We start from the raw sequence: 14,855 nt of genomic DNA, 5'->3' as shown, positions 1-14,855 counted from the left end.
GGCTATGCCTGATTAGTATAGCTACGCCTAGCTCTTCATGTGATGCGCAGTATATAGCCCAGTCGCTGTCCATATGACATATATAAAGCTAATGGTTTGATGGACTGGGAACATGGAATGAAAGCCGAACAATGTAAAAATGTTTCTGCTATGTACCATTGACATTGTCTTTGTCGGCCGGAAAGCATCTTGTGTAACGGCTCAGACTGCATGAATGAACTGACATCATCACTACGGCTCATGAATTGTGGTGTCTGAGATTGTTATTCTTTTGCCTCATGCAAAATAGGTATTCTTCGTACTTAGATAGATACCCTTCTCGGGCATTTACCAAAGAAGTCTCTCAGACATAAAAATAATTAAATTGGTCATGTGTCTATCAAATGCCCTTTCTTTGTACGCCCATATATTAGCCATTGCATCCTTAAGCTCGTTCAAAATCGTCATTTGCAGGATTATCATCATCTCTCGCTCCTTGAGTAGAGCTAAGACCGCCTGAGTCCATCGGATTAGCGATCAGCGATTTCCGATTCTTCCGCTTGTCTAGCTTTTCACTCGTCTCCTCGGGTTCGAAAACGTCTAGAGGATCGGCTGTCGCCGCCTCGTCTCCAGTGTCTAAGCCTCTAGACTCGAGATATTCAACCTTCACTGCATGTCTCAGGTTATCAACGAAAGCTTGCATCTCCGGTATAGGAAACGCGCCGTTGCTGTCCAAAACATCTGCATAGAGGCGTTCGGCCTCTTCGAGAGACGCAGAGGCCAGTGATGGCTTCCCTAGTCTGAGCCATCGGTCCGCAGCGAGAACACTCCACATGCCAGCTTTTCGGTGCCGTGAGCCAAATCTGACTCCGTTGATTGCATTTCGGGAGGCGTAGCAGGCTGAAATCCTTTCGCTGAGGAGCGCTTGGCCGATAGAGCCGACTAAACTCAGGTCCATGGCCCGCATGGCCCATCTAGCCGCACTTTCGATTCCAGAACCTCCACGAGACTTCAGTAATTCCATGGACAAGGAGAGACAACGTAAGGCATTGGGTGCATCTGAGCATCTTGTAAGGTAGGAATAACAGGCAGTTTCAATCATCTGATCAATATCATTGATTTTCGATTTTCCAGGCATGGAAAGAGGGTTCAGAAGCATGCTCACAGCACACATTTCATGGACGCCAGCATGATACTTCCACGCTTTGTCATTCGCATAGTCTGACCGGAGGAGTTCGTAGGTGGATGCCGATAACTTCCAATCCCGCAGCATGAAGGCAAAGTCCGCCATCTTTCGGAGAATGGCCTCGGGTACATCGGGCTTGTAGAAGCCATGAGCAAGGTCGTAGTTTCCACTGGTTCCACCACCGGAGCCAATAAGGCTAGATCGAGAGCCAGACCCGAAACCTGCCCACCGTCGAGACATTGACATGAAACGGCCACTGATGCCACGCCTTCGTGATGCTACCTGATCATTCCAAACAGTTACTCGATTCTCCATATAGGGTATCACGGATTGAGCGACCAACTCCCGGACGAAGGCTTTGATGGCAGTGACATCGGACTCGAAAAGATACGGCTGACCATCTGTATCTAGATCGACTAGAGGCTCTATTCGCTGTTAGATCCAGTGCATTAAAGCAACTTATAAAGTTTTTGAACCCTACCTGATCGACCTGACAGGCGTTCTGTAGGTGAAAGCCATTCGGCTTCGGGCACCTGGCAGCTGTCGTCATCAGTCACAACACATTGGTTGCTGCGTAGCCTCAAGAGATGACAATGCAAGCCAAAGTGACGTTTCATTTGGTCGTAGAGTTTCGTTGATTCCGCGATGTCATCGCGATCCTCGTCATGAACCAAGACATAGTACCGGAGGTACTCAGGGTGAACCCACTCCGGTAGCTTCCTATCTCCATTGCTGGTGTCCGCATATAGCCGTCGTAGCGTTTCAAGAGGCGATGTGTTTCGTGAGCTAATGGCGATAACGCTTGCCACGGGGTGGCGGAATGTCTCATGCGGGGTCGGAGAAGAGACTGATAGCAGCTGACGCAGAAATGATTTATATAATGGGGATGTTGTAGGAAAACTGAGAAAATCTTTTGGCCGTAGTATACCTCCCAGTGGATCATCTGGTGATTCCAATTGCCTCTCTAGCGCTTCCTCTAATTGTGTCAGAGGCGGCGCTCTCGGTTCAGAGGAGACCTGTGGGTTGCCCCCTAAGTCGACAAACCGGACCCCATAATCTTCCCAGCCACGACTTGCCCCTACACTATCGCGAACCACAATCTTCCCAGGAACAGTCTCTCCAAAAGGGCGAATTAGCTCCCAAAAGCCGCCCGCGAAGCCTTTCTGTCTGACTAGTTCATCAGTATCGACCGACGAGTAAACCCCGACTACCGGGGAGAATGAGCGTATAATCAAAGAGCGTATATCTTCAGAACCATCCAGTCGTCCTTCCGTCGGAGAACCCAGTGACGATCGGGTCAATTGCGGCGTTGACGATCTTATAGATCGAGCATGGGGCGATGCGGATCTAATCGGCAGCTCCGCAGCGGTGGCCGATAGAGGGGGTTGCGGGGGGGACGTGGCAATTCTTGAGTCTACTAGGTCCGAATCTAGATTTGGAGACGAATCGCGGCGTTGATCTGGATATCTCGTCTTGGATGCGACTCGCGGAACGCCGGGCGAGAAGGACGGCGGAGGTCTGACCGGAGCAGCATCTCCGGGCGATGTCATGGACTCCGAGTGGATGGCGAAGCGGGACTTATAGAAATTGAAGGGACTTTAGAGCCCATGGACCGAAGCTATAAAAAGAAAGAGGGGGTGGGTGGGGGGAATGCACGTAGGAGCGGTCAGTATTGAAGTAACACGTGGGTTTGGAGAGAAGGGAGAAAGTGGAAGACGGAGATTGAGGGAGGAGGGATGTTGTTGTTGACGGGATGGAGGCCAAGTCACCGCGGTAGAAACAACAACGCAACGTGATACAATAGTAATTAAATTTAGCAAATGGAGGATTCAGGTAGTCAAGGTAGACTCATAGGTACGGAAAATATGTTCTATCTGGACAAAGAGACACATAAGTAATTATAGTTGAAACTCAAAAACCTGCAAGGGGGACTAAAGTTCATTCACGTTCAATTACTCTTCCTGAAATGCTTGACCAGGACCAAATGATCTCAAATGCCGACAAGGCGGAAGGCGGTGGTCCCTGCTACCTGATCGCAAAGTATAAAAAGACGGGCAGAATTACTGAAGTCATCAATGCGGGCACCGACAACAAAACTCATAGAGTCATACTGTAACTTCCTTCTGTCATGGAAACGATCCATGTTCAAATTCACTTCTTTACGCATTCTTCCTGAGATATATCAGTTCAGGCCCACCCAGCAATTTCTGCGAACTGTCTATGTTTCCACTCAATCTACAAGATTCCCGACTAATACCAGAAGCACCCCACTAGTATTAAACCTACCGATCTGTCCCTGGCGCCAAACTGTGTGCAATTATTCCATGAACCACAAGAAACCTAGAAATTCTTCCCCTGAGAGAGCTACCAAAAGGAGACGCATATCTTCCCCTATCTCGCGCAAGAACCCTTCTGACGAAATGACCGCGACACCCGATCAGACGCATCCTATAATCCAGCTCACGCCCATCGAGAACACCCTGAAATCCCTCCTCCTAGATGTCGCAGACTACATACGAGAACGGTCGATTGCAGAAGGAGGCAATGCAGTGGACACCCCACGCACGGTACTGCGTTTTACAGGAGGCTGGGTGCGGGACAAGCTGCTCGGCATCGATAGCCATGACATCGATGTGGGCATCAATAACATGACAGGCTACCAGTTCGGTCTCCTGCTTAAGGACTACTTGGATATTCCCGAGAATCTGCAGAAGTACAAGAAAAACCACAACAATGGCCAGCTCAAGGACGCTATCGTCAGTCTTCATAAAATTGAAGCTAATCCGGAGAAGTCAAAGCATCTGGAAACGGTCACTACTAAGATCTTTGGGCTAGATATCGATTTGGTTAACCTACGGAAGGAAACCTACTCGGATGATAGTCGCAATCCCCAGATGGAGTTTGGTACGGCCGAGGAGGATGCAATGCGCCGGGATGCAACCATCAATGCCCTCTTTTACAATTTGAACGAGTCCAAAGTAGAGGATTTTACTAGGAGGGGCTTTCAAGATATGAGAGACCAAGTAATCCGAACACCAATGGAGCCGTATCAAACCTTTAAGGATGACCCATTACGTGTACTGCGACTCATTCGGTTTGCCAGCCGATTAGGATATCGCATCGATGAAGATACGGAAAATGCTATGAAAAACAAGGATATCAGTGAAGCACTTAAACTGAAGATCAGTAGAGAGCGAGTGGGGACTGAGATGATGAAGATGCTCAAAGGTAATATGTTCTCTGATTTACAACCATGATTTACACACTCACAACATACAGGTCCTGATCCCCGAGGTGCTCTACAATTTATTGACCGCCTTGAATTATATCCAACAATTTTTGCAAACCACCAAGATGATGTCGGCGTGGATACATCTTCTTGGGCTCCTGCATACAATGCGCTGCAGAAGTTATTACACCCCAACAACAACTCGATACCTATTGCACGTGTACGCGACCTGCTTATTCGCGACGCTCAAGAAGCTTATTATGCTTGGGTGATTGCCGCATTCGCACCCTGGTCTACGGTGCCAGATCGCGTGGCGCAAGGGCCAAAACCAAGGCCACCTCCTGCCCGCGCGGCGGAAGTCGCTAGGGATAGCCTTCGTTCTGATAACAAAACGATCAACTTGCTCCGTGATGCGGCTCGTCATTGGCGCTCTATCGTGGACGTGAAATCCTCACTTCTGCAAGGGCGTATGAGTGGCACCGCGGCCGAAATTCGACAGCAAATTGGATTGCACATCCGTACATGGAGCAAGGACTGGAGACTTTGCTGTACCTTGGCCATCTTGCAAGAAGTTGCGCAAGGAGGCGAGTTCAACAAAGGTGAGAGTTTCCCGTTTATCCTTGGCTTCCCAATCGTACTTACTCGTATGTGCTTGGCAGTGATCCAAGAGTACAATCAGTTTCTCTCATACCTCGTAGAACACGACCTGGAAAACGTCTACGACATGAAACCCATCGTGAACGGGGTTGAAATTGCCCAGAACCTTGCATCTCCGAAAGGACCGTGGATGAGCAAGGCTTTGGACATGGTGATTAAGTGGCAGCTCCTACACCCAGAGATCACAGATAAGGCCAAGGCGTTGGAAGAAGTGTCAAGTCGAAAGGAAGAGCTTGACATACGCTCGAAGTGATGGAACCAACCTAAAACAAGATATCCACCTAGCACAGTAGAAAACCATGCAATAGCTACCAAAATTACAATCTGCATGGTGACGAATGTATGGAGCAGGATATAGTCTCCTTTGTTGCATAATTAAGGAACAGGGTTTCCCAAGAAAGCAAGAAGTGGAGCGGAGACCAGGCACAATAGCGTCATAAAGCAGCCGTGACTGCCCATTGACGTAAGATCCACAATGGGGTCCAACTATTCGGCATCAACAAACATAAAACAAAGTCAATCCATGAATATCCTCTGACCACAACCCCACAAGACCAGATACCATAGATATAGACACACTACATATACAGATTTCTCACAAAGACACCTTGAAGGACTCACCCACCTCTCGCCATGAGCACTACGACCACTACCACTACATCTCCAAGCACAATAATGATCGAGGGTGCAGGGGCTGCAAGTGTAAGCATTTCCTTTGGTTTCCAAATATATAACACTCACATCCCAATAGACAATAGGTTCCCGACCAACCCAACAAGACCAGTATACATTCCTCCTCCCAGAGAACTTCTTAACAAAATCAGGCGACAAGATAGCCTTCTTCGCAGTTTACGACGGACAGTATGCATCACCTTCTTTACTTAAAATATGAACCAATTAACCGAAAGCATGATAAACACAGTGGCTCCAGCAAAGTATCCAAACACGCCAACGAAAACATACTGCGCTTTTTACAAGAAAGCCCGGAACTCGAATCTGGTCGGTACGAAGAGGCCATCAAAGAAGCGATCAAGAAAGAGGAAGCGGAGCTACTGAAAGACTTCCGCGACGGCGAGGAGCAATTCGCGACGTCGGGGTCGACTGCTGCTTTGGCCTTGGTCAATTTGACCCAGGGTTTCCTGGTCATTGGGAATCTGGGCGATTCGCATATTCTAATGGCGGATTATACTAGTTCGAGTGAGGGAGCTACTAATATCGTACGTTACGTATCTTCTACGTGGATTGACCTGTTCGGAAAAACAAGATCTAACTCTCATACAGCGTCGGATAACGAGGTCACATAAACCGGGCGATTCAGACGAGAAGAATCGAATCATGGATGCCGGGGGTATGGTTAACACTGATAGTGGGACAGAAAGGCTAGGTCGGTGTTCCTGTCTATGAAGAATAAATTATGAGTTCATGATACTCTACAAGGCCTCTGACACGGATGATATAGGCTCCCTGAACATGTCTCGAGCACTGGGTGATCTCCAATACAAGGACCCTCTCATTAACTCGGGGACGGGGCCGCTCAATGAAGCGCAGATACGGGCTGATGTCTCGTCTTCTATCGATCAATGGAATCTTTTATCCAATGAGCCGTATCTGTCACGAGTCGACTTGAATGATGGGAGTCAGCACGTTTTAATCTTGACCTCGGATGGCGTGACTAACAGCCTTGAAGATGAGATTATGGTGCACGGGTTATTGACGTGCTACCGGTCTGGGTTAAATGCAACAGAGTCTGCGAAATATATTGTTGACGAGGCTGCGGATGTGCCGGGTAGTGATAATGCGACTTGCATTGCAGTTTTCATTGGTGGTGCGTCATGAGGCGGTTCATGGTTCTCGATGTGTATGCGGCTGGCCATGCAGATACGCACTTGGATTTTATAGTTCGTTAGACAGGGGAATAGAATAGATTTTATACTTGTGAGACAGAACAGCGTAGACGAAAAATATCAATAGAACACCTCAACTATAAATTCTGCTTTGTAAAATAAATGGATATATTGTTATGCCCTGAACTGCGATCATCCATCTAACTGCGTGGCAACTAAAATCGACAAAAGAATCAAAGGAAGTTTTACGATAGAAGTAAACTAGTCTAATCTTGATCATATCATGATACTTTGCCAGTCTCGCCAAGCTCAGATAAACAAAATGCTTCAATGAAACCTCAATATCAAGAAACGCTTTGCGAAAAGACCTATGAACGTGATAAGTTATGAAATAAAGAAAAAGAACAACGGAAAGCGAGAGCTATCACTCCTGAATATGACGAGATAGAGCTTCAATGAATGCTTCTCCCCACTTAGCACTATTCACAGAAGCATTAGTTAGCTTAGTATAAGTATAAAAAGAATGAGATCCGGAACTTGCCTTGTGTGGGTGGTGATAAATTCTCGTAGATTCTCATATCGTTCCTTCCTCTCCTTGTCGTCCATACTGATTGCTTGGTGGACTGCATCTGACAGTTCCTGTACACTAGATGGGTGGAAGGTTACGCTGCCACCAGACATGAAAGAGGCAGCCCCTGCAAGTTCGGAGAGCACAAGGACTCCATGCTTATTCTCCTGACAAGCCACGTATTCAGACGCCACGAGGTTCATGCCGTCTCTTCGGGAGGTGAGGAGGCAGATATCGGAAATGCAGTACAAGGCCGTTAGTTCAGTGAAAGAGACAGACCGGTGCATGTAAATGAGTGGTGTTCCATCGGGTGTAGCTAACGCTGTTAGCAAAAACATTGAAAACGTATAGAGGGCTACATACCATGCTCTCCATTGATCTTGCCGACAAGTGTAGAAATTTCCTCCTCAAGCTCCTGATACTCTTTCACATCCTCACGACTGGGTATAGCCACTTGAATCAGGGTGACCTTGCCCTCCAATTCGGGATAGGTCTTAAGGAAATGATCCCACCCCTCGAGCTTCTGGACTAGACCCTTAGTATAATCCAACCGATCCACACCGATAATGACAGTTTTGCCCTCATAACGCCTTTCTAACTCTTTGATACGTTTCTGAACGTCCGGATCTTGCATAGAGTCGTTGAATTTCTGCGGGTCGATCCCGACCACAAACGTACCAACACAGGCTGTGTGTCCTTCGTATTCAAGCTGGCCTTCTTTCTCAGCATTGGCGCCCCTGTAATATTATTAGCCCACGCACCATCAGAAATCATGAATGAAGAAAGAAAATCTACACTCACAAACTACGTTCACAGCTCTCAGTAAAGTTCCGCCGATACTCATCCGTGTGGAACCCAATCACATCGCAAGCAAGCAACCCCTTAAGTAAATCCTTCTGCACAGGAATCGCCCTCCAAAAGTCCTCCGCAGGAAATGGGGTGTGCAAAGTAAATCCAATCGGGCAATTCTTCCCTTGCTTCTTCAGTCGCTCACGCAAGAGAGAAGGCAGGAGCAATAGATGGTAATCATGAACCCAGATAAGATCCCCATTAGCCGCTTCTTTGGCGACCGTATCGGCGAAGATCTCGTTCACACGCTGATACGCTTCCCATGCATCTTCATTGAAGGCAACTCCAGACTGGTAATGGAGAATGGGCCAAAGGACGGAGTCTAGTGTTGGTTAGTATGTCGGGGGATGATAGAACGGAGGAGAGGTGCATACTCGAGAATTTGTTGTAATGGTCTTGCGCCAACTGCTCGCTCAGGAAGATTCCCACCGCGCTATTCTCTGCTAGAGCGTCTGAGACCTTTTTCTGCTCCTCTGGGTCCTCGATAGCCTTGCCAGGCCAGCCGAACCAGCGGAAGTTCGTTGACTTTGTCAGACCCGACAGGGCTGTTACAAGTCCACCGCTGGATAAGCTGGACTTGTATGTACCATTTTCTTCCTTGACAGATAGTGGAAGACGGTTTGAGACGATAATCAAGCCGCGCTTCTTCTTATTCTCCGTCACCATGTTGAGTCTTGAAGAGTAAGTTAGTTCTGATTGTTCGTTTTCGTCTGAAGTGTCTAGTGGCTAAAGATCAGTTCAAAGTTATTGGTATTTTCTAGGCAAGAGTGTTATGTCTGAAGTAGCACTACTATAAGAGGATCATCATGATATCCTTGAGTCTTTTGGTGGTGAATGTACGTATACAGATGACGTCATGATGATACTGGTAACACTTGAGAGCCAAGATAAGGTAATACTTGGCTACTGGTAGGAACAGGCTTCATTGTGCCAATAGTTGAAACGTGGCGCTGGTACTGTGCTATATAATGGTGGCCATATATGGGACTCGGCAGTGGTAAGACTTGGCCAGCAGGTCATGGAGATCCTAATGGCGGAAGTATATGCCGTCAGAACGTTATAAAACGGAAGATACCCGACTGCCCTACTAGTACAGGCGCAAGAAGCCAATGGCGGAAGCTATCTTGTGCTCATGCTGTAGCAATGATACTCCACTGGAGATAGTCGTGAGTGCCCAATCTATAGCAGACTAAGTCGATGTTCAACTTTATATTAAACCCTGATTTCCTATTTTAAGTTCAAAAGTAGTATGATACTACGGCTGTATAAGAGGGAATATTTCTAAATTTTGTTGAGTGAGAATTTCCCAGATCATATGAGCACTGAGAGTGCCGTGATAGAAAGTCTCCTTAGAGGCAAACACCTTTCGAGTGACGACTAGCCCAATCTACAACACCAATACTGTCAGGGGAGGAGAGGGAGGTGGTAGAATTGCAAGCTATTGTATATAATCAATCAGAATATAGATATTCGCCGCTTACCTATGGGCACGCCTCTATAGCTCAGTGGTAGAGCGCTTGACGTGAGTTGAAACCGCACATTATTCCTAGTAAATCATTAACTAACAAGTAAAAAAGTTGTATACGATAGATATCAAGAGGTCCGTGGTTCAATCCCGCGTGGAGGCATTGTTTTTTTGCGTCTTCAGAAGACAATAACTCCTCCCCTGTCCATTCTAAGGTAGCTTACGGGTGGGAACGCGGGAAGAAGTGGAAGGAATTTAAAAACATTAAAGTAGAAAAATAACTAACAACCTAGGCATGTTATAGGTGGAAAGGTGGCCGCTTCTGGCGCCAAAGGCTATCATTTTCGGCGTCGATTCCACTGGTATAAATTTACTTGTAAAGCGGCACTCTACGTCACATCTTGTTTTATCATTATTTACCTCTATCCGCTGGTATATCTTCCTCCTACATCACTTGTCGGTCATTGTTCCGGCAAGTTCCATGGATCTTTACGGGGCCCTCGGCATTAGTATCGAACCCTAAATTGAGCCCAAACAGCCTGCAGACTTGGAGATCCATCATAACGTAGGACCTGGTGCTTGGAAATCCAGGCAAAACGACTGGTCACTGGAACAAAAAAGGTTGTATGACAAAACACCCGCTTGTTATTGGACGTGACTGTTCTAGGACTCTGCAGCTTTGGAAGCAGAAGTGCCGGCTATTGGGACCTTGAGCAAGCTGTGTGACCTAAGCAGAGAATGACGAAGAGACGGCTCATACTGCTGTAATGGTGGCTTCTGGGGTAAACATTGAATGACCCAATTAGCTGTATTGCATTTGTAACGTCGCTATGACATCTCATTATGAGGCGGGCGTCTGACCGTTGGATTGCTAACAGAAGGGCAAGATATAAGGGTCTGGAAACCTGCTTTGGATATAGTTTTCCTACAGCTACTGGCAATCAAACCATTTCCGCCGTACTCTATATCTAGTTACACAATTTCTCGACCAGTAACCAACATGGCGCCACGTGTTAGCGATGCGATCAAGGAGGATCACCGTGAACTTGAACAATACTATGAACGTATCACCCAATCGAGTGACCAGGATGAGCAGACGAGGTACCAGAACCTGTTCACCTGGGAACTAGCTCGTCATTCCATCGGAGAAGAGCTCGTAATCTATCCAGCATTGGAGAAACATGTCGCCAATGGTAAAGCTCTGGCAGAAAAGGATCGTAAGGAGCACCAGAGTGTGAGTTTATACCGCATAAATCCCACCAAGACGAACAAAGCTCACAACAGGATAGGTCAAGGAGCAATTGAAGAAGTTCCAGAATCTCAAGGCTTCAGACGCAGACTTCATCCCTACGCTCGAGGCTCTGATGAAGGATCTCGCGCCGCATATCAAGGAGGAGGAATCAACGGATTTGCCAGCCTTAGAGGAGGCACTGTCTCCGGAAGAAAGTGAAAAGCTTTCCAAGTCCTTTGGTCGAACCAAGATGTTTGTGCCTTCTCGTTCTCACCCGAGTGCTCCGAGTAAGCCACCATATGAGACTGCTGTGGGCCTTCTTGCAGCTCCCATTGACCACCTGGCGGATCTTTTCCGCAAATGGCCTGATACTTCTACCATGCCTAACCCATCTACCGAGTGAATGTATTGTCTATCAGTGAAATTGTAATGGAAGCAACGTCACGGGCGGGAGTGATATACAATTCTGGGGAGCGGTACATGTATTCTGGGATTTTAATGTATAGTTATCATTTAATGTTTGGTTGAGTTTGGTTGTCTATGGATATGTGTTGCAAATCATGAGAAATGGAGGATCCTTTCTTTTCCGTTTGACAGCACTATGAATTTCGTCCTTAAAATGAATAAAATAGTATATGGTACCATTATTAAGTAGCACTACTGGAAACAGCTAATGATCAAGAATAAGGAAGTGTGGATTATATGTAAATTAGAAAAATAGTGACATGATGCTCAAAATTCTTATGTTTAGACACATATATAGTACATGTTTATGGACGTATTCTATCCACTCGTTTCTCGATTCTAGGACCTCGCAACCAACTATGTATCAACCGCCTCTTTACGAATATATCTTTTCTCCTCCAACAAACCCATCTCCACCAAGTCCAAATCCTTGCGTCCATCCTGGGCTAGATTTCCGTGCCTCGCGAATTTTCCAGAATATGGAACCCTATCCCAGGTTAGTTCACTTCATCCAAAAAAACCCATGATAGCCGTGAAGAATGGTCACCTACATCATACACAGCACGCAAATCCTCCTTATAAACTTTACCATCCTTCTGTATTAAAAGCCACGTAGTTCCCCATTCGAAGAGGGCCGCACCCCACTGTACAACATTCGCGATTAGCATACCTAGTGTGCATGCCACTGACAGAGTGACGGCTACTTACACCAAACGGATCAGCAGCGCAGCGATGGCCGTGCATCAGTTGAAACAGCTCACGTAGCGTCAGCGCTCCATCATTATCCGAGTCCCATTTCGCAAACAGATTCTCGAAAAGCTGCGGGATGAATCGGCCTTCAGGGTCATAAGTACCACTGTCCGAGCCGTGCTGGAATCGACCAGTTAGTCTGCGATGCCGATTGCTTTTATCCAGCTGAGAAAGACCTACCTTAGCCTTGTGTACGCTCCGTACATAAACTCGAAACCACGGATCTGGGAGCCAGCTATATGCCAGTCGAGTCGGGTACGAAAAGTTAATATTGATGATCAACACGGCCAGGAATGAAAAGAGGATATTGAAGCCCAGTTCACGAAATCCAATATAGGTGTCCCATGGGAAAATCATCCCATCACCGTCACGGTCCCAGAATAGGACGTGCTGCTGGAGAGGGGTCTATCCATGAGAGATGTCAGTTCGTTATATATAAGTCGCTGGATGTTATGATTGCCATTGTTGGAACATACGTATCCCCGGACCTTATTGGCCCATTCTTGGTCTCCGGAGGGCTTCTCAATGGATACTGCGACATCTGCGCGCGCGACGCCGGGGTTGTCTATGGCTTCGTTGATGTGAGTCGCGGGAATCCGTTTCACGGTAATTGGGGCTTCTTTAGCGACAACGGTGATGTTAGGACCGTCGCCGTTGAGCATGTCATTTTTTTCGTCTTTAAGGGACGTGTCGATGTTTACTTTGGAAGGCATTTTGATTAATTATTGAGTGTTGATGATTTGCTGATTCCGGGAAATGCGTGACTTTTAATAGACAATCGCGGTGACATCATACTTGATATCATACTTAACCGAACTTCGACGTCACAATGGAATTCATTCCTCCCCAAAAACGTCATTTTGAGGTACTTCTCCACATCATACGATAGTAACATGCGTACAGGATGATCGCTGATAAGGCTGCGAATATGCAATCAAGAGCTAATGTCTTCTGTCGACCTCTGCCTTGCTGTCATGTCCTGTCCATCGATCACTAACGAATGCGAACTAATAAGCTCTATAATAGTTTGGCAAACACCCTCTATCTATCTACCTGAAGTACTTAGCAGTGTCTTGTCATAATATTGATTTCAAAAAATGGCTCTTGTCGCCCAAAGCGCAACTTTCATCCACCAGTATATCTCTTCATTTCTCCACTCCAAGCCCCGTAAATCCCCCGAAGCGCTGAAGCTAGGGATTCTATCTTCAGCGCAGATCAATGCGGCTGCAGGTATATGACCCCTACTTGTCTGCAGATCATTATGGCTCACGACGATTGATCAGTTATCCATCCCGCGGAAACACATCCGGATGTAATCTTATACGCTATTGCCTCTCGCGACGCTTCGACCGCCGCTCAGGCTGCTAAACAGTACAACATCACCAAATCTTATGGGTCGTACCAGGAACTCTTGGATGACCCTGCTGTGGATATTGTATATGTGTCCACCCCTAATGGGCAGCATTATGAATGGACTTCAAAGGCCCTCCAGGCTGGCAAACACGTGCTTTGTGAGAAGCCGTTCACATCGAATGCAGATGAAGCAAAGGGTTTAGTGAGCCTAGCCAAAGAGAAAGGATTGACTCTCGAAGAAGCTGTAGGTCTATGTCGACACCTCAATTAGAAACTAATGGGTAACCTAATGCACCAAAGTTCCACTGGCAATTCCACCCAGCAGCACATGCATGGCGACATATTTTAGAGTCCGGCCAGCACGGCAGGATCTTGCGGACAAAGGCCGTGATGACTGCTAGTCCCGGTGTGCCAAAGGAAGATATTCGATGGCAATATGACCTTGGTGGTACGAGCTTCAGCCCTTGAATGCTTCTATCATCGCTTGCTCTGATATCGTTCAGGTGGTTCCGCGATGGACATGACATATGCCCTATCATTCACTCGCTACGCTCTTCGCGCGCGGCACCCTAAAGCCATCAACTCGGTCACTGCCCGCGTCTCCAGCGACGATCCGCGCGTCGACGCGGCCATGTACGCCTATTTGACTTTTGTCGGACCCCAGGATACTGAGGTCCATAGCCAGATCTACACTGACATGGAGCGGCAATGGGTTGTTGGCGTTGTTCCGCGTTTCTGGGAGTTGCCTTCAATTGAAGTGGAGACTGAGAGGGCTATCATCTTCTTCTACAATGCGATGATGCCACATCTGTATCATTATATCTCTGTCACTGACAAGACAACAGGCCAGACGCGTTACCACAAACAGTACAAAGGAGGTCCTTTGTGGGGCAATGTTACGACTACCGGCGGCAAAGGGGGCAGCTCGCACTGGAGTACCTACCGATGGCAGTTGGAGGCGTTCGTCGATGCCGTCAGAGGCAAGACACCCACATACTGGATCCCCGGCGAGGATAGCATTTGCCAGATGGAGTGCATTGATGCTTTGTATCAAGCTGCTGGTCTACCGGTGCGCGGAGCCCCAGCTAAGAAAGGATGAAGCACGACCCAGAAGGAGAGATCTGAGCATTGGAGATACCTGGTAAACAAGATGTAATGATGTTTATGACTGTTAACTGGGTTTAGCACCTTGGGTGTGTTGAATCCGCATAGTTAATATATGCTTAATCTATGAAACCTGATTTTTCCCCCCGCTAATTCCCTTGTTCATCGAGTGTTC

At 47.2% G+C, this 14,855-nt stretch overlaps 7 protein-coding genes and 1 non-coding gene across 8 annotated transcripts; 5 read left to right on the top strand and 3 right to left on the bottom strand.

Moving 5' to 3' along the window:
* Window positions 1-424: 424 nt before the first annotated feature.
* On the bottom strand, window positions 425-2,715 carry AO090102000156 (TRAPP III-specific subunit 85 family protein; the record flags this gene model as incomplete). The annotated part of the gene is made up of 2 exons (XM_023236958.1): window positions 425-1,590; window positions 1,647-2,715. 2 exons carry the CDS (start codon window positions 2,713-2,715, stop codon window positions 425-427), a joined length of 2,235 nt encoding a protein of 744 aa, XP_023091694.1.
* Window positions 2,716-3,489: 774 nt separating this feature from the next.
* AO090102000157 (tRNA adenylyltransferase) lies at window positions 3,490-5,304 on the top strand (the record flags this gene model as incomplete). Its single annotated transcript, XM_001822337.1, has 3 exons — window positions 3,490-4,393; window positions 4,445-4,993; window positions 5,054-5,304. 3 exons carry the CDS (start codon window positions 3,490-3,492, stop codon window positions 5,302-5,304), a joined length of 1,704 nt encoding a protein of 567 aa, XP_001822389.1.
* Window positions 5,305-5,684: 380 nt separating this feature from the next.
* On the top strand, window positions 5,685-6,887 carry AO090102000158 (PP2C family serine/threonine-protein phosphatase; the record flags this gene model as incomplete). The annotated part of the gene is made up of 5 exons (XM_023236957.1): window positions 5,685-5,753; window positions 5,803-5,912; window positions 5,983-6,268; window positions 6,333-6,435; window positions 6,511-6,887. 5 exons carry the CDS (start codon window positions 5,685-5,687, stop codon window positions 6,885-6,887), a joined length of 945 nt encoding a protein of 314 aa, XP_023091695.1.
* A 506-nt stretch (window positions 6,888-7,393) lies between these two features.
* Window positions 7,394-8,978, bottom strand: AO090102000159 (trehalose-6-phosphate synthase; the record flags this gene model as incomplete). Its single annotated transcript, XM_001822339.3, has 4 exons — window positions 7,394-7,779; window positions 7,827-8,200; window positions 8,265-8,634; window positions 8,687-8,978. The coding sequence occupies 4 exons, from the start codon at window positions 8,976-8,978 to the stop codon at window positions 7,394-7,396; spliced, it is 1,422 nt and encodes a 473-aa protein (XP_001822391.3).
* An 825-nt stretch (window positions 8,979-9,803) lies between these two features.
* AO090102t00004 lies at window positions 9,804-9,940 on the top strand. The gene has a single exon. It is a non-coding gene; the product is annotated as a tRNA-Ser (tRNA).
* A 1,255-nt stretch (window positions 9,941-11,195) lies between these two features.
* AO090102000160 (caleosin family protein) lies at window positions 11,196-12,936 on the bottom strand (the record flags this gene model as incomplete). The annotated part of the gene is made up of 6 exons (XM_023236954.1): window positions 11,196-11,400; window positions 11,881-11,960; window positions 12,025-12,117; window positions 12,182-12,343; window positions 12,404-12,628; window positions 12,700-12,936. 6 exons carry the CDS (start codon window positions 12,934-12,936, stop codon window positions 11,196-11,198), a joined length of 1,002 nt encoding a protein of 333 aa, XP_023091696.1.
* Window positions 12,937-13,320: 384 nt separating this feature from the next.
* On the top strand, window positions 13,321-13,967 carry AO090102000161 (Gfo/Idh/MocA family protein; the record flags this gene model as incomplete). The annotated part of the gene is made up of 3 exons (XM_023236953.1): window positions 13,321-13,453; window positions 13,507-13,820; window positions 13,926-13,967. 3 exons carry the CDS (start codon window positions 13,321-13,323, stop codon window positions 13,965-13,967), a joined length of 489 nt encoding a protein of 162 aa, XP_023091697.1.
* Window positions 13,968-14,096: 129 nt separating this feature from the next.
* Window positions 14,097-14,788, top strand: AO090102000162 (uncharacterized protein; the record flags this gene model as incomplete). Its single annotated transcript, XM_023236952.1, has 2 exons — window positions 14,097-14,645; window positions 14,762-14,788. 2 exons carry the CDS (start codon window positions 14,097-14,099, stop codon window positions 14,786-14,788), a joined length of 576 nt encoding a protein of 191 aa, XP_023091698.1.
* Window positions 14,789-14,855: the final 67 nt, after the last annotated feature.

The sequence above is a fragment of the Aspergillus oryzae genome, chromosome 4 (genome assembly GCF_000184455.2).
Source record: "Aspergillus oryzae RIB40 DNA, chromosome 4".
Taxonomy (NCBI): domain Eukaryota; kingdom Fungi; phylum Ascomycota; class Eurotiomycetes; order Eurotiales; family Aspergillaceae; genus Aspergillus; species Aspergillus oryzae.
Note: the sequence above shows the minus strand (reverse complement) of the source record. Positions and strands in the feature narration are given on the sequence as shown.